Source organism: Stenella coeruleoalba (assembly GCF_951394435.1).
Source record: "Stenella coeruleoalba genome assembly, chromosome: 20".
NCBI classification, from domain to species: domain Eukaryota; kingdom Metazoa; phylum Chordata; class Mammalia; order Artiodactyla; family Delphinidae; genus Stenella; species Stenella coeruleoalba.
In genome coordinates, this window is record NC_137166.1 from 19115961 (window position 1) to 19139321 (window position 23361).

Below are 23361 nucleotides of genomic sequence, written 5' to 3' on the forward strand. Positions count from 1 at the left end.
CTGTGGCAAACAGAGGAGAAACAGAGAGAGGCTGCACAGGGCAGGGCTTGGCACACAGTGGTATTTAATGGGAGTTTTGTGGGCTGATTGGGACTGAAGGAAGATCTTTATTTGCTTAAATCTGAATGCGGACACCATTGATTACCAACTGGCATTTGGTAAACTTGTTTCTCTTCTAGGCTTTCCTCATTCCTGCTGCCCTCCTACCCCACCCGTGTAGAGCTTCTGGGGGCACGGGGTTCCCATCTTCCCAGCAGACCCTCCATCATCCCCCATAAACATGTTAAGCCATTCTTCCTACAGCACTGCTCACACATGATCCCCTTGTGGATCACCATCCAGCCCTTTAGTGTGACATTCAGGGATTCCCTCACTCTTTCACACATGTTCCTTTCCTTCATGCAAGCCATCCCCCAGCTTTTGGTGCACATTGTGTGGTGGACTTTGAACTTTCAAATCTGACTTTGAATCCCAGCCGCACCAATTACTGAATCACTTTAGGCAAGTTATTTAACACCTCTGGGTCTTGGGTTCATCATCTGACACATTAACAGCACCTATCTCACAAGGTTGAGAGATGTCAACAAGTTATTATGTGTAAAACACTTAACTCAGCACCAAGCACAGAATAAGTGCTAGGTAAATGTTAGCTCGTTTCAGTATTATTTGCACTAGCCATTTTCTCTGCTTCCTTCTTACTCCCGTGAAACCCAGTGATTCCCACCCTTTAAGGCCCAGACCCAGTACCATCCCATCTTAGAACCCCTTTGTGGACACGCTAGGCTAGAATGTTGTCCCCCTCCATCCAGTTGCAGCTCTTGTGTTTGTTTGTGCTGCTTTCCTAGAAGTCTGTCAACACAGAGTTTGAGATTCTTGGGACTCTAGGCTGGAGATGCTCAGGACTTTCAGGGGCTGGAGATAACCAGAGGCGGGAAGGATTGACCAGAAACTCCACTTGTCCTCTACAGAAAGGCCTTCTCTGCTCCTGAAGGTCACCCCAGAGGCCTGACCTCCAGCCCTTTGTTGCTGGGTGTTTTTGCTTCCTTATCTCCAGGGAAAAGGGAAAGGGGGGGGGGGAGAGGGGCGGGAGGTGGGAAGGAGAGACCAAGGAAGCCTGTGGTCCCTATGAAATCTGTAGGTGTGTCCTGAGATGATGAGGTTTCCAAAGAACATGTTTTAGAAGTGGAACAGTTTCCTGAAGGCTCAGGACATTGGGTGGAGGGTGTTTATTTGTTCTGCAAGGTACAGGAAGTACATATAGACGCTCCACCCCACCCTAGCCTTCCTTCTTGGCTTCTACTCCATCAGGGCATCTGCTACTGACCTCTTTTGCTAGAACTCAGCCTCTTAGGACCGCTGAAGTCCATGTATCCTCCATTGTCCATCTTGCTTGATTGTCTCTTCTCAGAAGTAGGAGAAGGTCCTAGCCCTTGGTGAACTGAGGGAACAGAGCTAGGTGGTCACAAAAGCTCTTTTCAGCTCTGAGTGTTTTGGATGTGTTGAGTACCTTCTAGAAGTTGGGTCCTGTGCTAGGGACTTGTGGGGAAGAGGAGGTGGGTCAGAGATACACAAAGAGAAATCATACAGGATTACTTTGAATGTTTTCATTCATTCCACATATACTTGTAAAACACCTCTTTTATGCCAGGCACAGCAGTAGGGTCTGAGGTACTTTGTTGAATGATGTTCCCCTTGACCCTCATAGTCTGGGGGTGGAGGTCAGTGGGGCCAGAAGACATTAAGAGATCAGTGTAGCATAGCGGTTACAAATGTGGGCTTACTACTGCACGTTTCTGTGGCCATGTAACTGCTCTGTCCTGAGTTTCATCATCCGTAAAATGGAAATAATAATAAATAACATGATACGTATCTTTACTGATGGGGTGGTTGTGAAAGCTAAACAAGATAATCCCTGTAAAACACTTAGCATGAACTTGGCACATGGTAAGTACTGAGTCAGTGTGCTAGCTGCAGTTATTGTTATTTTAAAGCAAAGGAAATATATAATTGCATATTAAGGGTGTTACCTGTGAAAGGGACAGTGGAGAAATGATAGAGAATCAGAGGGGAACTTTCTGTAGAGAGTGTGGCTGGTTCAGGCCCTGCTGAGGAAGGATATTCGAGCTGAGGTGCGGACAATGAGGAGCCAGCTGTGCAGAGAGCTAGGCCAGGGATGGGGTGGAGTGGGGTGGGCGACATTTCGGGCAGAGCGACCAACATGCCAAGGAGAAATAGTTGGGCCAATCAGAGGGACCAAAAGGAGTCCTGGGTGGTAGGGTGCGGGGGACAAGAGCACAAATCTGCTCGGAACCCAGACCCTTGGTTTAAAAACATCAGGCTGAGCCCAGGGGAGGAAGCCCCTGGCCCCTGAGCACTGGGTGTGGAGGCAGAGAGAGTGGTGGCAGGGGGTACCACCTTCCACAGAGGCCTGCCGAATTTGAGGTGGTCGGATGTGACTAAGTGAATGTATTTCAGATCATGAGGAACATATGTCGTGCTAATTCGATGTTGAAGTCTTCGTTTGCTCATTCAAAAAACGCTTCCTGAAGGCCTACTGTGTGCCAGCTCTGTGCCTCATAAGAGAGCCAGGCAGGTATTTCAGGTATTACCATAGTTCTGAGCTTGAACCCTTAGCTTTGACCTTGGCTTCAGCCTAAAAGCATTGCTATTAATTTGTCTGACTGGCTGCTGGGAATACAGGTATGAGTGAGACTCTGGCCCTGCCCTGCAGAATTTCCCCTTTCCTTTTTTCTCTTTAAAACTATTTATTATGGAAATCATTAAACATATACAAATCAGAGGGAATAGTATACCGAACCTATAAGTAATAATCACCTAATTACAACAGTGATCAGCTTTTGTTGTTATCAATCTTGTTTCAGTAATAGCTGCATTTATCCCCCCACTCTCAAATTATTTTGAAGTAAATCCCAGACAGCATATCATTTCAGCTGTAAATATTTTGGTGTTTCTAAAAAAGATCATGATTTATTTTTTTTTTAACAACCACAATCCTATTAGTCCTCCTTTAAAAGAAACAATAGTTTTTGATGTCATCAAATATCCATTTCATGTTTAGATTTGTCTGATTGTCTCAAACGATTTTTTAATACAATTTGTTTCAAGCGGGGTCCAATTATGATCCATATATTTCAATTGATTGATGCTATCAGAAGTCTTTTAGTATATAGGTTTTCTGTCTCACTTTTCCTTTTATTTCCTGAAGAAGCTGGGTCTTTTAATTTATAGATTTTCCTTCCATCTCAACTTTGCTGATTATATCCCTCCTGTATAGTTTAACATGTTCCTCTGTCCCTTGTTTTTCCTGTAAATTGATAGTTAGATCTAAAGACCTAATTAGATTCTGGTTCTATTTTTTTTTAAACAATATTTAATAGATGACATTTGTGCTTCTATTGAGAGTTGTTTCTCTTTAGTTGTTTCCCTTTTTATGACATAGGAACCATTGACATTTATTGCCTAGAACCATTATTTCATTAGGGGTTGCAAAATGGTGATATTTTAGTTTTATGTTTCCTTCTGCAATTGCTAGCTTGAATACTTCTATACCTGGAAATTGCCAGTAATCAACTACTTGGTTACCCTGAAATACAGTCTGTATAGGAGAGGCAGGATAAATGCTTAATTCTTTCCCATATTTACTAGCTTCCAAAATAATGAGTTGGTTTTCCAACATCCTCCAAAGATGACTCGTGAGGTTTGTTTGTTCTTCTTTTTGTTTGTTTAGTATCATAACACACTTATGGATTTTAATATATTTGTTGTGCTTCAGTCTTTTAACTTTATCAGTGCTCAAATTGTCCTTTGGCCAGTGGGAGCTTATACAATAGGCTGCCTGTTGTATACGGTTTTTGATATAACCCTGTAGCCTTCGTTACTACTGAGATGACAATATATTCTAATATTATCTTGTACATTTGTTGACCCAGACCTAGAGTCATCGTTTCTCTTAGGGGACCTGATTCTTTTTATAGGAAAATGATATTTAGAGACCAAAATCTGAGTCCAGGGGTTTCTCATTGTTGCTGAGTTGGTCATTATTTCTAGGATTTTTCTATGAATTAGCTTCCTTCTTACTTAGAAACTTGGAAAATACAGAGAAGCCTATGGCTTGCTGGGTTATGCAGCTGTAACTCAGCTGATGGGTACCAGATGCCAGTTCCTAATTTGGAATGGGGGCTCCCCCGACACTTGGACCATTCAGTACATATTCTTCCTGTTGTAAAGAAATATGCTTAGCATTCAGAAGGAGGAACCCTGTGATCTTCTCAACTTCCATGTGAGTTAGGTGGTCCCGAGTGATTGTTTTCCTCAGCCAGTGAGTTAGATGCTCAGGGACTATGGTTGAAGAGCTCCCATGTGTGATATGCTGGTTGTCTTTCAGAACACTGTATCCCTCTCTGTTCTGAATCACTTGTCTTTTGTTCATTACAACATTTCCTTCTGCATTTCAACATTATTTCACAAGACACAGTCTCATATAGGAAGATGAAAGTGAGACTCCTGGCTGGCCTTGGCCAAATCACCAGTCACATCAAACTGCGGATACAAACATAGATGGTGTCTCCAGGAGTGGCACTAATTAGCTATTAGTGGCACAGTTAGTTATTCAGCACTAATTATAGTATGGCCAGGAATGTGGCTGGAAAGAGATCAGCTTTGAAGGATTGCAAAAACCACAAGAAGGGCTTTGTCCTGAATGCAGGGGATGGGAGGGTAAAACTACTGGACTTGTACTTCAGAATGTACCTGCAGTTTGAAAAGTGTTTTGGGGGTCGTGGCCACACTGAAGGTGGGAAGAACAGTCTGCAGAATCTTATAAGTAATCCAGGGCAGAGAAGATGATGGCAGCCTGTCTTCAGGCATTGGTAGGGAGCATTGTGGGGTGGGGGGGGGGAATTATAGGAAGAGGAGTTGATAGGATTTGAGGGTTGGATAAGGAGGCTGAGGAAGAAGGAAGAGTCAAGGCTGATGTCTCCTCTCTGGCTTAGGCAACTGTGTAGGTGGCAAGTGAAATGATAGTGGACTGTGGAAGGAACAGGTTGGAGAAAGAGTGAGAAGATGGGATTGAGGGATCTGTGAGCCATCTGAGTAAAGATGTGGAGACTACTTTTGCTGCTCAGGTGTGAGGTCTGAGCTTGGGGAATCAGGGTAGAAGTGTGGCCACTGACCCCAAGAGAGAGCATAGAATCAAAAGAGTAGAGGCCCTAGATGAGGCCCTCCCGCATAGGGCTTCTGTTAAGCAAGGATAGGGTAAAAGATGGTCCTACCAGAAAGAGCAAAGGCATCCCCTGAGAGGTTGGTAGCCCCAAGAGAGAAAAAGAAGGGGGTGGTGACTGACAAACATGACCAAGAGATTGAAATAAAGTCAGACAGTTCTTCATTTGGTTTTGCCATTCAGAGGTCATTGGTGACCTTAATGAGTACAGAGGAGAGCAGGGCTAGAAGCTGACAGCAGTGCATGGAGTGGTTGGGCAGAGACAACATACAGACAGAGCAGAGCTCACCAATGAACTCAACTCACTGATGAATCCCTGCTCAGCCTGTTACTAGCTTTGTGACCCTGGGCAAGTGGTTTATCCTCAGCTGCATAATGAGAGGTTTTTTTTGCGGTACGCGGGCCTCTCACTGTTGTGGCCTCTCCCATTGTGGAGCACAGGCTCTGGACGCGCAGGCTCAGTGGCCATGGCTCACGGGCCCAGCCGCTCCGCGGCATGTGGGATCTTCCCGGACCAGGGCACGAACCCGTGTCCCCTGCATCGGCAGGCGGATTCTCAACCACTGCGCCACCAGGGAAGCCCCGAGAGTATTTTTTAAATTAATTAATTAATGGCTGCATTGGGTCTTCATTGCTGCGTGCGGGCTTTCTCTAGTTGCAGTGAGCGGGGCTACTCTTCATTGAGGTGCGGGGGCTTCTCTTGTTGCGGAGCACGGGCTCTAGACGCACAGACTTCAGTAGTTGTGGCTCTCGGGCTCTAGAGCGCAGGCTCAGTAGTTGTGGCGCGAGGGCTTTGTTGCTCCGCGGCATGTGAGATCTTCCTGGACCAGGGCTCGAACCTGTGTCCCCTGCATTGGTAGGCGGATTCTCAACCACTATGCCACCAGGGAAACCCACAATGAGAGTATTAATAGGATCACTCTGAAATGTTAGTGACGTGTAAGCACAGGGCCTGGAGCCGAGAGAGCAGTCAGGGAAGCCAGCTGCTCCCACTGTGGTCATTCCTTCCTGTCACTCCTGGGAGGCAGGCACCATGCTGGGCCTCGAGTGGGTAATGAAAACATGTCACACAGGCCTTGCTTGGGTGCAGGTGTGCCTAATGGACAGACTGGTGGACATCAAAACAGCACTGAATGTCCAGTAGGCACGTGGTACACTTTGGGGCAGTGGGAGCATGTGAGGAGTAGCAGTTAAAGGGTACAGGGCTTCTTTTTGGGGTAATGAAAATGTTCTAAAATTGTGGTGATGGTTGCACAACTCTGAATATACTAAAAACCATTGAATTATACATTTTAAATGGGAAAATTGTATGATACATGAATTATATCTCAGTGAAGTTGTCACACACAAAAAATTAGCCAGGTCAAGGAGTGGGGAAGAAGGAATGGCATTAGCAGTCTCAGAAACGTGAAACTGCATAGAATATCAGGAGAACTTTGGGAACTGGGAAGAGAGAGTAGAGCATGTGTCGGGTGTGCAGGGCTGAGGGTGGATAGGCACATTGGGCTGGTTCATCGAAGGCCTTGGGTGCCTTGGAAAGATACATAGCTTAGGAGGGCTGAGAGTTGTGTTTAAAAAAAGAGAGAGAAAGAGAGAGAGAGATTCTTCAGTTAGGTCAAGGTCTGTGTGTGGGAAATGTCTTGCTTAAGAGTTTATGTTCTTGCCTGGAAACACTTTGTTCCATTTTGTTTGTCAGAGGAGAATATATCGATTTGGTGAAACTGCGTGACCACGGCTTAGACAGCAAGACAAGCTTAGCTTGGTCCAGAATTCCTCAGAGTCAGATGTGATCCAGAGGAAGAGAGAACAGGGTTCTGACAATCCAGTGACCACAAACACGAGAGAGGAGCTTGGGAGGCGTTGGGGGAAGGGTGTACACATGGAGAGGGTTTGCACTTGGACCGAAGGGAACAACTACATTGAGTCTCTGAGCTGTGAGAGCCTGGGCCCACACACACCTGATGTTTTCCCCTCAGTGTCTGATGGCCCATGTTGTCCCGACTGCCCCAGGCAGTGGCATTGCTGTGTGAAGAGACATCTCCCCCCTACCCCCAGCACCCAATGATTGATGAGCTGGCATGGATCGCTGGTGGTGACTTGACTGTTCCTCTCCAGCTGGCTGCTGCTGCAAGAGGATGAGGCCCCAGAGCAGGGGTGGAGGCGAGGGGTAGGCAGGAGGGAGGTCTTGCTGCCATGAGCCAGCTTGGATTTGATCTGTCAGTAGATGAAGGGGGGGGGGATTGTGAAGGGGACGAGCATTGGTGGTGTGATGTGAAACTTGATGTGGGGCTCAGGAGGTTGGGTTTAGGAGGAGCCAGGCTAGAAGCAGGTGCTATTCCAGCTCTCCGGGTGAGAGAACGGGGCTCAACTGGGGCAGGAGTGGCACGTGGGCAGAAGAGGGACTGGGTCAGAGACCAGCTTAGGACATGAGACTGATAAGATTGGGCCAGTCTGCCTTAGGTATGGTGGTGAGAGGGGTTAGAAGTTAGTTAGAAGTCAAATGTCTGGGTGGGTGCTGGAACTGCTTCTGAGATGGGGACCACTGGAGGAGGAGAAGGTTTGGGGCATGGACAGGGTGGTGGAGGAGGAGGTGTTCTATCTCAGAAGTGCTGAGTCAGAGTGTCTGAGGGAGGTGGCTGTGTGGATCTGGAGCTCAGGGGAAGTAGCACTAAAGATACCAATCTGGAAGTCATCAGCACACTGGCGGCCGGCAGCTCAGCCCACGCCCGGCCGTCTGTTGGCTTGCAACCAGGGCAAGCCTCCCTTGGAAGCCTGGTCCTGCCCACAAGTCTTGCCAGGAGGCTGGAGAGCAGCCTTAATGGCGGGCCAAGTGGACATAAGCGTGGCCTGAGGAGGATACCTGGCGTGGAGCCTAATTTGGCGAGCAGAGCAGGGAGAGCCACAGCCAGGGATTCCCCTCCAGATCCCTGCCGTGCCTCCTGCATGACTGGGCATGGTGGTTTCTTTTCTTTTTTGGTCTCCTTTTTAACTAAACATAACTTGAAAAAAAAATTCCAAAAATAGAGTTGATGGAAGGGTGACTTGGTGTAGATCCTTGGGGGAAAAGTTTTTACTGCCTTGTTTAAACATTGCATGTATATGTGCTGTGTGGCCCTATATACCCAGTTACAGGATCGTATCCCCTAAATTAGCACAGGATGGCACATACAGAGGTGTTCACACCAGCCCTGTTGGTAACTGCAACCTGTTAGAACCAGCGGAGTAGCCCTTGACAGGCTTTGGTTAAATAAATCATGGTCTGTGCTTACAGTGGAATACTATTCCGGTGCTCAAAAGTGATGTTCCATGAAGACTGATTTAGAAATATCTTGCTAGGTGAGAAATTGCAAAGTGTTGCGTGTAATATAGTCCCATTTTAGTAGAATGCCAGGTAATGTGCACATGGAAACGTGTTTGGAAGCATAGGCAACAAGTCTAGAGTGGCAGCCTCTGCAGAGAGGGATTGGAAAGGCTGGGAGGGGGAATATGTCAGTTTTAAATTTTATGTACCTTCCATTGTTCAAATCTGTCATAGTGAACAAATGTTTTATAATTTAAAACATCCGCTAAAGATATGTAAAATAAAGGAAATTTGAACATACAGGCGAGCAAAGAGAAGGTACTTACACCCATCCGCCATCCAAGCCAAGACCCCTGCTGGTGACCCTGGAGTGTTCTTCCAGATTTTCGTTCACAGCATTGTAGGGTTGATCTGAGCCTTAGGGAGCCCCCATCAAGCCCCTTCTCTTTACACCACAAGACTCAGTGTCCAGGGGATGCATGAGGGCCAGGACCAGATACTTCATGTCACTCAGACTAGAGCCCCAAAGCCCCTGTCCACGTGCAGCTCACCTCTCACCTGCCTATTTTTCTCTCTTTCCCTTGTTGCCACTTCCCCATCGCTACTTCTTGCTTTCCCTTCACTGATTACATCTTGCGCTAGTATATACTTTAGCCTGGTTTTATCTGGGAAGCTGTTTATGGTCAAGATAGTCCACACAGGAACTGATAACCCCCGTTTCATAAGCCCTGCCCCAGAGTTCATGTCAGAACTTGCTCTGGTGGGTGTTAACACATTTGTCCTTGGATTTACTCCCTGATTTCTTGGGCCTGGTTTCTGAGGTGGAGCCAGTGTCTGAACCTGTGCTTAGGACCTTTTGAGGTGACCTCAGGACAGGCAAATGTCAGTCATCTAGGACCCTTGAAGATGAGGCTTTCTGGGTGACCAGGGTTTCTGGATGGAAGAGAGGGAAAGATACAAATTTTGAACATTTTGCATAAACCCATTCTGGAATGTATTAGTCTCACTTTCTTGCTTTCACAGTGGCACACACTAAATAAACATAGCAGACTTTCTCCCAAATTAGGGCTGTTAGACTTGAAACGAGATGACACCAAACCACTGTCCCTGAGGGCCCAGGTCTGCCTCCAGTAGTTTGTCCCTGGCCCCCTGTGGTCAGAGTGCCTGCTACAGCACCCTAGAACCTTTTCTTACTTGTAGCTGTTGTTGTGCTTTGGGTTCAGCTGTTAGATGCCCTCCAGCTTGTTGGAAGGGTCAGCATTAAGAATGAACAGGTGTGAGGACATGATGCAATGGTCTGTCTTGTAAATCACCTCTGCCTGCTCAGAGTCAGGACCCTAGGGCCTCTCTGGGTCACCAGGACCTTTCTTGAGTTCTGTGTGAGGCCAGGCATCAGGCAGACCGTGGCTCCCTTTCTGGCCAACTGTGTGACACTATGCATGTGATTTAATGCCTTGAAGCTAGTTTGCCCACCTGTAAAATGAAACAGAAATCACTTGCAGTTGTTAGGACTCAACAGCACATGCCTAGCCAGAGTGAATGCTCAATAGATATTTGTATGATTGGATGAGCAGCAGGTCTTTATTGGTACTGGCAGGGGGCTAGAGTGTGGGCTGTGGGGGAGGGGAAGCTGAGGCCCCCATCCTGGAGGGGTGCACCATGTTGTAGATTGTCCTGTTTCTGGGTTATTAAGCACTTTTTTTTTGTTTGTTATAGCATTAAACATTAGAGACAGGGGGTAGAGAGCTGGATAAAGGGATTTGGAGATTTGGAAGCGTCTGGCCGAATTGGAGGACAAGGGTGGAGAGAGCTGAGGATGACCAGGCTTCCTCTGTAACCTCTTCAGTTTTGCCCCTCAGAAGGCCCCTTGCTTCACTGATGCAAGACAGACCAGTCCCTCATGATCAGACTCATGCTCGCCTTGTCTCCATTCTGGCTTTCCCGACTCATGTCCACCTCAGTCCTATTCTTGTTCTTTGTGACACATTTCTCCATAGCTCTGCAGGTGCCTGCAGCCTATTCCCTCAGGGATCAACGGCTGAGGGAGATGTGGACCAGGAGTCTGAGGCTGTTATTAGATCGCGTGGAGCCAGAGCAGAGCCTCTGGCTGTTGACAGTGCCATCCTCCCTTTGGCCACAAGGTGGTGGAACAGGACCATTCCGCTGCCTGAGAGCCAGGGAAGTGGGTGTGGCCGGATCCACTGGTGCATCTCCTCTGCTTCTCTGTGCAGCACCTGCCTTTAGCCACTGTCCCTTGGGACTCTGCCCCGGGGGGGGGGGGGGGGGGGGGGGGGGGGGGGCCTACTTCCCTCACCCAAGCCCCAGTTGGCCTTCCCGGATTAAGTAGGGCTCGTGGCTCAGTGTCTCCTGTCTGTCCATCTCTTCCCACCCTCACCTCCCTGTGCCCCAGCTTCCTGGGTTAGGAAGGGGAAGGCCAGGGAGAATTCCCTGATGCTGTCCACCTTGTGCCCAGTGTAGACTGCTCCAGCCTTGACCACCAAGCTGTCCTTGTTTACTTCCACGTGGGTCGTGCTGGCAGTCCTCAGAGTCGGAGCGGCAGCTTCAGCACAGTGTGCTAGCTATGAACCAAGGGTCTTGGTAGCTCCAAGTAGGAGCTTGAAGCTGCCCAGGAGTCAGGGCCACGCTTCCTAGGCTCCCAGAAGCACCATCCTTCCCCAGGTGGCCTCCACTTTGGTCCTGCTACTCTGGTCCCTCCAGGAGACAGAAAATTCTTCCTCAGGACAGACTCCTCTCCTCCAGCCTTCTTCAGCACTTTGGAAACATGTAGGGGTGCATGTGGCACATACAGGTACATGTGTGTAGGATGACTCTGGAAGAGGCCCAAATCAGGCACCCCAGACTCTCTAGAGTATAGGTACATACAGTCATATTATCAGGTAATTGACAGCTCTCCACCCTGCACCCCAATTTGGAGGGGTCTTTCCATTGGCCTCCCTGGCTTCTGCCTCATCCAACACTGACTCCTTAGTTGATTAAAAAAAAAAAAAGAACTATCCTGTGTGGGAATATTGGCCTTCTTCTTCTTTTAGAGGCAGGAAAATCAAGGCCCTGAAGGGCCATTTAGTAGGCTGGGCCTGACACCTGCTCTGCCCATCTGCACTCAGCACCCTGCAGCTCAAGGGGCTGGGGTGGGGCTGCCCCCGTGTGTGTGGGTGGTCCTGAGGGGTGGCAGGCAGACCTGCGGCGGGGAAAGGGATGTGTGGAGGAACAGCCCTGACTGGGTGCCGGGCACTGCTTTCCTGGCCAACTCTGGCCTGGCCCTGGGCCAGACCTTGTCCCCCCTTGGCCACTCAGGCAATGATTTTCAGGCTTTGACCTCAGCTGAGGCTTCGTGTTTGGCTGGAGGATGGGGCTTTCCCCTCCAAGGAGTCATCTGTGGTGTCTTTGCTGCTGCAACTCAGCTTTTCCTGCTTGCCACACTGCTCCACAGCCCCGGGCCTCCCCGGCACCTGCTGTGAGCTCTGCCAGGGCTGCTTCCTGGATACCCAGGCCTCTGGCCTCACTCTGAGCCCCTGCATGGCCCTCAGGGGCTGGGGTCGCACAGAGTCAGTGAGATCCAGGCCTGATCAGGGTAGAGAGTGTCAGAGTTGGCCAGGCCCCTGGAAGTAACCTTATACAACCCTCTTATTTTACCTGGGAAATTGGGTCCAGGTGAGGCCCGAGGCCTTGCTTATGGTCTCCTGACACCCTTCTTGCTCCTCCTGTCCAGTCATTCTACATTTTTTGATTCTTTCCTTCATTTGTTCACTGAAGGCTGCCTGGACTATGCCTCTTTGTGCCAGGCCCCCAACTCAGGAAGGCGTGGTCAGGTGAACGAGACCCTGATTCTGGGGCCCTTGCCATTCCCCCAGGGCTTGCCACATGGTATCTAGCATGGGAATTAAGGGTTGGGAGTCGAGGAATACAGGTGAGCTGCGACCCATGACCTGGCACACAGGGCCCAAGGATGCCAGTCATGGGTCGTAGCTCACCCATTTCCCCCACCTTCAACACTTTAAACTCCAAGCGAGATGCCGTGTGGCAAGGCCTGGGGAAAGTGGAGTGCTATGAGATTCCCAGAGCAGGCGACCACCTCTGTCTCAGGGCCAGCCTGAGTGCTGATCCGACTCAATCTGGTGTGTTACTGCTTCCCCTGCGTGTTTCCTGTCAGCCTCTTGAGCAGGGGGGTGAGGGGGTCAGGGGTCCTGGACAGGACCAGCTTGGATGCTACTGTTCCTGCCACTTCCTGCCTGGCCCAGGCCTCTTGGGTCTGCTGGGCATGAGTATGGAATGGACCAACTCTGCTCCTGGCCCGGGTTGCTTGGTCTTGTTTCTGTGAGCTGCAGGGAAGGAGGCTTCGTGCTGAGAACAGCATGGCTCGCAGCCCCAAATGAGGCCTGATTCTGAGAGCCCATCCATAGGGCCTAGGTCTGAGCACAATGAGTATTTCCATAGCTTGGACTCTAGGTACCGTGGAGCTGGCATGATGCTCCAGCCAGGATCCAGCCTGACCTGGCTTAATTTCACAGGAACAGCAGCCCCTGGGACCCTAAAACTGCTTTCCCCTAGTTGAAGTGAGCTCCATCTTTTCTTAGGGTCCTTCCTCCAAAGGACTATGCATGTAGAACAGAAGCCAAGCATCAAGGGCAGAGAGGATTGCTCAGGCGGTGTGGGCCAGTGGACCCAGGAGCCAGACATGGGCATGAGCCAGCTTTTGAGAAGCTCCCTGCCACAGCTGGCCTTTCCTGGGCTGCCTGGCGCCTGGCCATGCAGGGCCACTTTACCTCTTCTCGTTCAACACCCAGGCAAACATACATCTTTGGGAAAGTGAGAAGAAGCTCTTTGCTCGCAGCCCCAGATCCACTCCAACCTGCATGCACTGTAACTGTGGTGGTAAGCCTGGAGAAGAAAGAGCTTGTTCAGGGTCAAAGTACAGGGCAGCAGCAGAGGTGTGGGCCCTGCCTCCCAGGGCGAGGCTGGCTCACTTGATTCTCAGCCTGGGCTGTGGAGGGCAACAAGGGAAGCTGCCCTGCAAGCCCTGTGTCTCCTGGGACATGCCAGTTCCATGGGGCCCTGGGTGCGGACGTCCTGATGAGGGGCTATCCAGGCGGATCTCCACTCAGTCAGAGGAGAGCTTCTTGGAACTTGCCCTGGGTGCAGCAGTAACCAGTTCTGCCCCTCCCTTTGGCAGGTGGGGCTGTCACCTGCCTGGCACCCTCCTGACTGTGGGTGGGTTGACTTCCTCATGGGCTGTGAGTGATGCTTTCATTCTCCCAGCTGCAGGGACGAGGTGTTCCTGAGGATAATTACATGTGCTTCTGTCACCACCTGCCACCTGTCTCGGAGCAAGGAGAAGGGTGGTGAACCTTGCTGCCACCTAGACAGCACACATCCTGCTGCCTCCTAGACAAGGGGAGTGACACTCCCGCTAATCAAATCTCTGATTCTGATATGCTGGTGGGTGGTGTCATCTGGGCCACTTCTACAAATCAGCCTCATCCCCCTTCTGCAAATGCCGTACCTCACTGAAAGTCCTCCAGTATGAAACAAAATGCCAGCCTAGGGACCTAAGAAGGAGAACTCGCTGTCCTTTTCCTGCAGGATCTTTGCCTCATGCCAGCTGAAACCCACTAACTTGCATGTGGCTGTGCCAGCAGTAGCCTCCAGGTTCTTCCCGAGACTGCTGGCCCGCCAGCCCGGGGGCTTCCCATGGAGCAACGGCTGCCCTTGGCTGCACCTGCTCCCGAGGACGGCAGGGCAATAGCTCACCATGTGGTGGGTGGTGCGGAGTTGGGTCCTAGCCTCTGTCCGGGTCCTTGGGGTTGGGCTGCCCAACGCTCTGTATGATCCTGCTCATAGGTGACGTTAGACATGGGAGCCCCAGATTTTGAGCCCACTTTGTTCATCCTTCCCCAGGAGATAGCAGAGTGTGGCCTGTGCGTGTGCGTGCCCGTGCTGCACAAGGGCCCCTGGGGAGAGGACACACCAGAGCCCTGGGGAAGGGTCGGGACCATGGGAAGGAAGGGCAGGGGCGGCAGGGGCACACTGTGGAGTGCTGAGTGGGACGGCCTGAGCAACAGACTGGAGTCAGAACACAGACCACCTGACTGGGACTGAGCCTCTCCGTTGGGGAGCTCTGGGTGGGATCCTCTCTGTGGAGCTCTGGGTGTGCCGTGCCATGCTCAGTTTTCTCTGTATAACACTGTCTCTGTTCAGTGTCTACCCTCGGAGGCTGGCACTGCGGGGCCTTTCACCAGGTGACTGGCCAGGAGCCTGGGTCCAGAGATTCCACCTGCTGCTCAGGGCCAAGCTGTGGGACAAGATGTGAACTCAGGTCACTGTGGTCCCAAAGCCCAGGGTCTCTCTCCCTTGTCCCACTAAACCACCTAAGGAGCTATGTCCTGAAACCAGTGACCTGGCAAAGTGGGGCTTCAGAGAGGGGCTGTGGCTGTGCATGGACATTGTCCTGGGCTAGCAAGAGGCCATGGACACGTCAGTTTGGGGTGGGGGCAATCCCAAGGCTCTGGATGGGGAATGCCAGGCGACACCTGAGGGAGGGGAGGAAGAGCTGGTATTTGATAGGAAGAGTTGGAACCCAGGGCTAGTCAGTTACATGAGGTCTACAGGGAGCCTGTGATGGGCCTGGTAGAGGCCTGGGGATGAGGAGGATGCTTAGTCTGTGCTGCAGCCCCCAGGTAAACCCAGGGTTAATGGTTTCCATGCTGTGGCTCCCACGCTGGGAGTTCCAGATGTGGCGCTCTGACCCTGCAGAGCCAGCCAACCAGTGCACACATCTGCTTTGGAGCTGATATGAAGAAAAGAGGTCTCCCCCACCCCCAGAGCCTGGGGAGGAGACTCAAACACAGTCCATTTGCTGAGGGGGGGTGGTTATGGCTCCATTGGGCCACCAGCCTGGCTGTCTGTCCACCTCTGTCCATTTGTCTGAGTTTTCCCTGCTTTGAGCCCCTGGAAGTTGCAGCATTAGAGAGCCCTTAGGGTAGAACGAGCACTGGAGGTAGAGCCCAGGTCCAGTCCCTTCAAAGCAGTCCCTTTACCTGGGCCCAGCAAAGTGGTAGAACAGGCTCCAGGGCTCTACCACCCTCACAGGGAGGGGCAGGATGGGCACGCTAGGCTCTAGGGAGCATATTTACACATCTGGTTTCACTCAGCGGGCCTCAATTCCTGAAAACCCCTGAGCTCCCCAGGAGAGCATCGTTGAGTGACCTCTGGAAAAGCAGAAGTGAAGTCTGGGAACACACTGTCCTCTCACACTGTGCCGTGGCCAGCTGGCCAGCAAGGCCCCTCCGTGGGCCATGAGGCCATGGGTGAGTCTAAAGCAGGGGGCCGCCCCGCCTAGTGTACTGTGCCAGGGCTGCCTCTGTGCCTGCTGGGCCCCTGGGGCAGCGTGAGACCAACCCCTGGCCTGGGCCAAGACCCTCCCTCCCTGCCTCCCTGGGGCCTTTGCTGCAGAGGCTTGGGGACTGGAGATGCTGTGTGCTGCGTGCCCCTGGGAGCCCTGGTGGGGCTGAAAGATCACTTTCAGGGCTGGCAGGATCTGGGAAAGGTTTCAGGAAGTGGATGGGAGGCAGGGCTGCCCAGCTGCCACCTCTCAAGGTCTGGCTGGAGCTGGCTGCCAAGCCCACACTTGGTCCCTCAGAGAGCAGAGAGTGTTGGACAGGCTAGGGGTCCTCATGCCCTCCTGCTAATCAGGGGCAAGAGTGGTAATCAGAGGTGCTAGCTGGGGCCTGGGCTCTGCTGGTGAGGGGTCCTGGCCCAGAAGACCTGGGTTGGGGGTTGGCAGGCAGTGGAGGGACAGGTGGCAACTATGGGGCCTCCTTGAGTCTGGCATGGCCCTGGGAGGAACAGTCATGCCAGGTGGGTGTTGGGCTACAACCTGCCCAGGCGCCTTCAAAGAGCTCAGCTGGATCCTGCTGGAGCAGGGCAATGGTCTTTGACACAGGCAGTCTCAAGGTGGACAGGGGTGCCCTGTGGAGGAGGGAGGGCAGGGCTGTCACTTGCCAGGTTGGGGTGTGCCCTCCCAAACCAGCCTCTCTGGCTGGCCTGAGGAAGCAGCCCTGTTTCCTGGACTTCAAGGGCTTCTCTCGCAGGCACCCTGTGGACTTGCCTGGAGCACTTGCTTGTGCCAGAGATCACAGGCAGGTCGCCCTAACCGGAGAATAGCACCGGTAGAGCAGAGAGTCAAGGTCTAAGGCTGAGGCTGTGCTAGGGCTGAGGGTGTGGGGCCTCACAGGCTGGGGAGAGGAGGCCAGGCTCTGGGGCCACGGGGGCTGCTGGGTAAAGGTGACAGCGACACGTTGGAGTTGGAAAACAACGCTCTGGTGATGGTATGGAGAGTGGACTTGGGAGCTGGGAGCCAAGATGTGGGGCAGGAGACCAGCAAAAGGGCACCGTGGCGGTGAGGACGGCTTAGCGGCCCCGGGAAGTGAAGTGGGGGGATAGTCACCAGAACATTGGGACAGGCAACACTGGGAAGCAGAGGAGATCTGGGAGGGTCCTGGGTGGGGTTGAGGGGCCCTGAGGAGCTGGCTCAAGGCCCTCAGGGGAGGCTGCAGGCCACGGGAAACTGAGCTGATTGCCTTCCTCTGAGGAGGGCTTTAGGTTATACTGCAGAGAGAACTTTCTGACAGCAGCAGCATCTTCTTGGACATGAGAACTCAGCCTCTGAGGAAGTCTTTTGCTGTGAGAGATCCCAGACTGGCCAGACATTCCTGATGCCGGGCCATGGATGGGAGGATTTGGGGTAGACAGCTGGGCTTGTGGGTAGACCAGAGCAGTCCCCCATGTCTGTGCTAACTAGAACACTGCTCACACCTCAGCCCAGGCACGTCTGGGGCTCTCAGGGGCTGTCACCGAGGCTTTCAGGCTTCAGAGCACAGAGCAAAATTAGCCCCTGCCTTCCCAGAGCCCCTGGCGTCCTCGTCTGCCCTCGGGGGCTGGGCCAGGGCTGGGTGGCCGAGTCTCCCACAAAGCTCTCAACAAGTTCCAGGCCTCTTCTCCTATGTTCTGATCCCACCCCCAGTCACACCTCCTCCACATCCCTCGGAGAGAGCAGGAAGCTGGAGGGGAGGGGGCCGGTTTCTAATGGACCTGTCCCAGCCCTGAGGACTGTGTAAAGGGCTTGGGGCTGCCAGCCACTGGGCCTGGCTACCAGGTTTCTTGAACAGAGTCAGAGCTGGTTCAGAAGCCCTGTGTGGTCTGAGCCAAAGGATCGGCTAACCTGCCTGCCTCCAAGTTGCCTTCTTGGCTAGTGGGCTGTCCCCTCACCCTGGGTCACAGGGAGAAGTGGGTCTTGGCCAGGGGAAGTGGTCTGGAATGGCCCTCTGATGTCGTCACTGGGGGCTTTTAAAAATGAGTTTCCTGGTAAGGAAAACTCAGGCCTTGGGCAGGATTCTCGGTAGAATCTCCCGGGTTTGCTCTGATTCGACAAACACTAGCAGAAACCACCCGGTCGTCTGTGTTCCAGCAGCCAAGTCCCCAGATGCAGCGTCAGCAGAATGCAGTAGCCAAGACACAAGGATGTTTGCTTTAAGGCCCATGCTAAGCCCCAGGGGTGGGGGGCATGCAAAGGAGAATCCACCCATCAGCTTTGCTCCTCTTATTCACATGTACTACCTTCTGAAGGAATGGCTGGCACCACAAGTGATGCCAGAGGGGTTATCTGTGAACCATGACAGTCTAGGGCCCCCGTCAGGTGGGCAGTGAGTGTCCAGGTTGCCTCCAAGGCTGTGGAGGGGCCTGCTGTGGCCCCTCTTACCTCTCTGCCACCTGCCAGCTCTTCTGGAACTAAAGTCTGCCTGGGCAGCTGGGTCCATATCTGAAAGGCCCATCTTGGGCCAAGGGCCATGGGAGAATGGTCAAAAATGTAAGGGGTGGGGGAGGAGAGGAGGCCAGAGTTGGGGATGGAGAGAATCCACCAGGTCTGATCTATATCCCCATCCTCTCTATGCTTGACTGTGGGACTCGACACGTTTCACGTTTCCTCTGATTTCCCTTTTTTGAGTCTGTGAAATGGGCATGGCTGGCGGGTCCAGCACATAGGTTGCTCCTGGCATGGCGTTAAGTATTCAGCAGGGCCCATCTGTTTCCAGTTAGAGTTGGTCTTGGTTCCCGCCTTGTGTTGGGGTGCTGCTTCCCACCTCATCAGTGCCAGGTGTTGAATGGAGTTGGTGGGGGCTGGAGAGGAGAGAGAGGGTGCTTGGTGGTGGGGGACTTGGGGAGCAAGCCTGCCCAGGGAGGGCAGCCCCGTGGAGCAGGTGAGGCTGGGGCACAGAGGTTTCACGCGGCTGGAGAGATTGGGCAGCTGTAGTGGAGGTGTAGCACGGCACTTGGGGAAGCCTTCCGGCAGCAAGTGCAAGGATGCCAGGCGAGGGGGTATCGGGAGGCCTGGCCCCTGGTTGCTTTGGAGGATAGGAATCAGGATGCCGGGCTGGGGTCCAGGGCCCAAACTCACCGTCCCAGAGAATAGTGGGACCACTGGCATGAGGGGCCCTGCCAAGAGGACTGGGTTTTACCCTGCTTTTTGCCCTGTGCATCTGGTCTGGCTTCCAAGTCCTGGCTGTGGCCTGTCACCGCCTGAGAATGGCTCTTTGCTGCTGCAGTGGCTGGATGGATAAATGGACAGGTTTGAGCTGGCAGCTGCTGCGCCAGACCGTCAGACAGAGAACACCACATCCCAGCCCGGGCTTCCAGCTGCTGTCCGCACTGTGGCTTCCCCTAGTGGGGATTGGAGCGCCTACTTTGTCCAGGCCATAACTCCCTGCCCACTAGTTTTTTCAAGTATCACAATGTTTACTGATAGATGAAAGATGTAAAAGCAGGGCATATGACATATGACTTGATAAATTAAGTAGAATTAATTTCAGTATGAAAATAAGAGGTACCAATTCATATTCTCACCATTTGTTTCATACCCACAAAAACCACTTCGAGGGCATTAACGATCTCTCAAAATTTACCAGTTTTGTGCAAGTAAACCATGTTTCTTTTTTTTAAAAAATAAATTTATTTTTTGTTTTTGGCTGCATTGGGTCTTTGTTGCTGCGCGTGGGCTTTCTCTAGTTGCGGTGCACGGGCTTCTCATTGTGGTGGCTTCTCCTGTTGCGGAGCACGGGCTCTAGGCGTGTGGGCTTCAGTAGTTGTGGCTCATGGGCTTAGTTGCTCCCCAGCATGTGGGATCTTCCCTGACCAGGGCTTGAACCCATGTCCCCTGCATTGGCAGGCGGATTCTTAACCACTGCGCCACCAGGGAAGCCCCCCATGTTTCTTTAAAAAACACAAAACAAAATACTTGTGCACTTATCCAGAGTCAGGGATATTAAAAGCTAGCTTGTAAAACCTATCGCTAGAGGTGGGAATACAGGCTTATGCTCATACAGCGAAATCCCTCAATTAAAGAATTTTTCTGTAACAACCAAATGGTTAATCAAATACTGCAACAACTTGAGCATTACTGAGCAAAGCACCTTCTTACCCCATGCCTTATTCCAGGTGTAGGTGGGCCTTGGCCACACTGGTGAGGAGGGGGAAGAATGGACCCACGGCAGGGCTCACAGCAGACGGCCGGGGGTGAGGATGGAGGGGTGTGCACACCTCCTGGGAAAAATGGCAGCGGGGTCCACGGGGCAGAGCAGGGGGCTGGTGGCTTCTCCCTGCCCCACCTTGCCCTCAGTTCTGTCCCCCTTTTGGGTGGCCACCGGAAAAAAGGTGTGAATGGTAGAGCGATGGCAAAGGCAGCGGATGATGAAGCCCTCCTGCAGGCCTCACGAGGTTCAAGTCCACTCTGAGTGCCCAGGAGCCACAGAGGACAGGAGTGCTGACTGCCACCCGGGTGCAGGTAGAAAGTGGCCACTCCGATGGCATGCACCCCTCCATTCCTCCCTCCCTCCACGCCTCCCTCCCATATACTCTTCCATCTCTTCTTTGGCACACCTGACTCTGGGCTGGGAGCATTCTCCTCCTGATGGGGTACAGGAGGAGGGGCACCACAGGGGTCCCCTAAGTCTGTGGAGCGATGATGTGCCCCACTCGCCCTTCTTCTCTAAGCAGCCCGGTATAGCATGGCCCTCCAGGTCCACAGACACACGGGGAGGCCTTAAGCCGGGGCAAGGGGGGTGGCGCTTGTGGAAATGTTCACAGGTGTCACCCTTCCTGTCATCCTCTGGGCAACCTTCCAGGGCACAGAAAGCATGCATTCCTCAGTCAGCAGAAGCCAGCCTCCACTGTTGGGCCTTAATCCACACTCGCATGCATATGCACACATGGGTCCCTCCTCAGCCACTGTCCTTGGTACTGCCATCACTACCACAGTGTCCCCCATTTCAAAGCCCAGTAGCAAACCCTCCTGCTGTCTTCACCAGCCCTCTATCCAGTCTTCCATTTATTCTACAGTTACTTACTGAACATGAAAATGCACCAGAACATACTGTGTTCTAGGCTCTAGCATACTGCAGTGACCCAGAGTCCCTGCTATCATGGTTTATGTGCCCCGTGCCAGGTGGGATGTGATGTGTTACAAAGAAAAATGGCACAAATGAAGGGACAGAGTGGGGGGGCTATAGGAGAAGCCTCTGAAGATGGGCATTTGAGGAGAGCTCATCACTTTCCAAGCAAGGGGACAGGGAAAGGGCCTGAGGTGAGGATGTGCAGATGAGTGATGGGGTCTGCCTGGTGTTTTAAGATTGCTCTGGCTACTGGGTGGAGAAGAGACTGGGGGATGGGATGCACGGGCAACAGCTGTGAGACAGGTTGTTGCCACGATTCCCCTGGGACTCACCTGTCCTGCCTCCCCAGGGCCCTTCTGCTCTGTCCTCTCCTCCCTTTTCCCTCACTCCTGCTCTGAAGAGCTCAGGAGAGCTCGTGGGCTTGGCTTGCCTGCCTCCAGCTACTCCTCAGGCAAGGCCAGTCTTTCTCCCCAGCCTCATCTCCCCCTCACACCGCTCATTTGCCCTTTAGGCCACTCCTCACTCATGCCATCCTGCTAGCTGCTTCCTTTGCATTTTCCTGTCCCTGCGTTTTGCCTGGCCCAGCCTGGAGTGTCCTTTCGGTCCTATCTTGGTGCCCTCTCCACTTTACCCTTGGCCTGGGGCATGTCCTTCATTTCATATGCATTGTTTCTGCCTGGGGGTACGTTGGCTTGCTCCTTTAACCCTGAGGCTCTGGAGGGTAGGGCCCATGTCTTATTCTGCTTTAAGTTAGGGCCATCCTGGAGCCCACCATGCAGGAGAGCCTCAAAGGCTGTGGGTTGTGAATGGCACCTTGGGTTGGGGTTTCCCAGGTTTTCTTGTCATTTGGGGGAACAATGGTTTTACTTGTACTTGGACTCTGGGGCCCAGTGTCCTGGCTTTGGCCTGATTGCCCTGGAGTAGGCTCTGAGCCAACAGGGAGGTGGAGGCAGGGACAGGAGGTCAGGGTAGCAGCAGGGCACAACTGCAGGCGAGGGTCTGGGACCCAGAATCGGGGTGGGGACAGGGACTTGGGGTCCTGGGGAGGCTCAGCACGGCCGGCTCTCACCCCCCACCCTTGGGTTTCAGACCTGAAGCTGCACCTGCAGAGCACCGACTACGGCAACTTCCTGGCCAATGAGGCATCACCGCTGACAGTGTCCGTCATCGATGACCGGCTCAAGGAGAAGATGGTGGTGGAGTTCCGCCATATGAGGAACCATGCCTATGAGCCGCTCGCCAGCTTCCTGGACTTCATTACGTGAGTGTTCTCTGTAGTGCCTTTTCCCCCCACTGGATGGGACAGCTCCTCTGTCAGCAGGGTCCTCCCGGGTTGGGTGGCTGGGCTGCTTATTCAACAATGCTAGGCCCAGGCCACCACCTATAAAATGGGGTCACCAGCCACTTCAGTGCTGTCTGGGAACTTGGTGGGCAGGCCCGAGTGTCCCACGCTGTAGTGCTGGATGAAGCTGCTTTCCCTGTGTCCCTGGTGTCAACAGGCATCAGGAATGACAGGAGCCCTTTCCCTCGTTCACCCTATAACACTCACCCTGAACACTCACCAGGCCCCCACTGCCCATGATGGTGTTGGGGGATAGGTAGAGCTTTGAAGAGTCAGGTTTTGGGATGGACCATTCAGGCCCTATGACCTTGTGTGGGCTGAGGCTCCTCTGTCGTCTCTGACCATGGCCCTGGGTCTCAGGGAGAAGTGGGGCAAGGCGGAGAGGGTGCTGAACACCTGGCCGCCTTTCCCAGTTCTGGCCCAGGCCCCCATGCTAACAACCCTTGGCTGCCCAGCGTTCTTACTGTCTAATCCTTGGGTGCAACCCTGCCTCCACTAAGCTCCTGGAGAAGAGGAAAGGACCCTGAGACCTACAGGCTGGGGAGGGCACTTGGACGAGACAGCCTCTGCTCACCAGGTGTGCCTGTGGAAACAGGGAGGTAGAGAGGCCCCTTCTGCCAGGATGGCCCAGGAGCCACGAGCCAGGGCCTGGTGGACAAAGAGTTGGCCCCGGCCCAGGTGGCTGCCCAGTGCAGGTGGTGGACAGAGACATCGGTGGCTGGCTTACATGAGCGTGCTCTGCACTGCTGGAGTGTGAGTGTGTGTTGTGGGGAAGCCTTTCCAGGCGCTCTTCTGGGTACTGTCTAGCTTTAACCCTTCCCTGCTGGTGGGACCCCCAGGTCCGTGGGACCTGCCATACCTCCTACCCTTATACTTGCAGAGACAGGGCTGGATGCCTGCTGCTTGGCCTGCTTCCCACCCCCAGCCAGGAGCAGCCATTTACTCTCTCAAGTAGGGGCTGCAACCAGAAGGGCTCTATCCTTGGGTTGAGGCCACAGGCTGGGACACTTGAAGGGCT

The 23361-nt window shown here is 52.8% G+C and overlaps 1 protein-coding gene across 1 annotated transcript in view; it reads left to right on the forward strand.

The window, feature by feature from the left end:
* Positions 1 to 23361, forward strand: part of ATP6V0D1 (ATPase H+ transporting V0 subunit d1) — a 38173-nt gene that overhangs the window by 1546 nt on the left and 13266 nt on the right. Inside the window, exon 2 of the mRNA XM_079906451.1 lies at positions 22091 to 22262. Coding sequence (XP_079762577.1) covers positions 22091 to 22262 — 172 coding nt within the window. The remainder of the gene's footprint in view (positions 1 to 22090; positions 22263 to 23361) is intronic.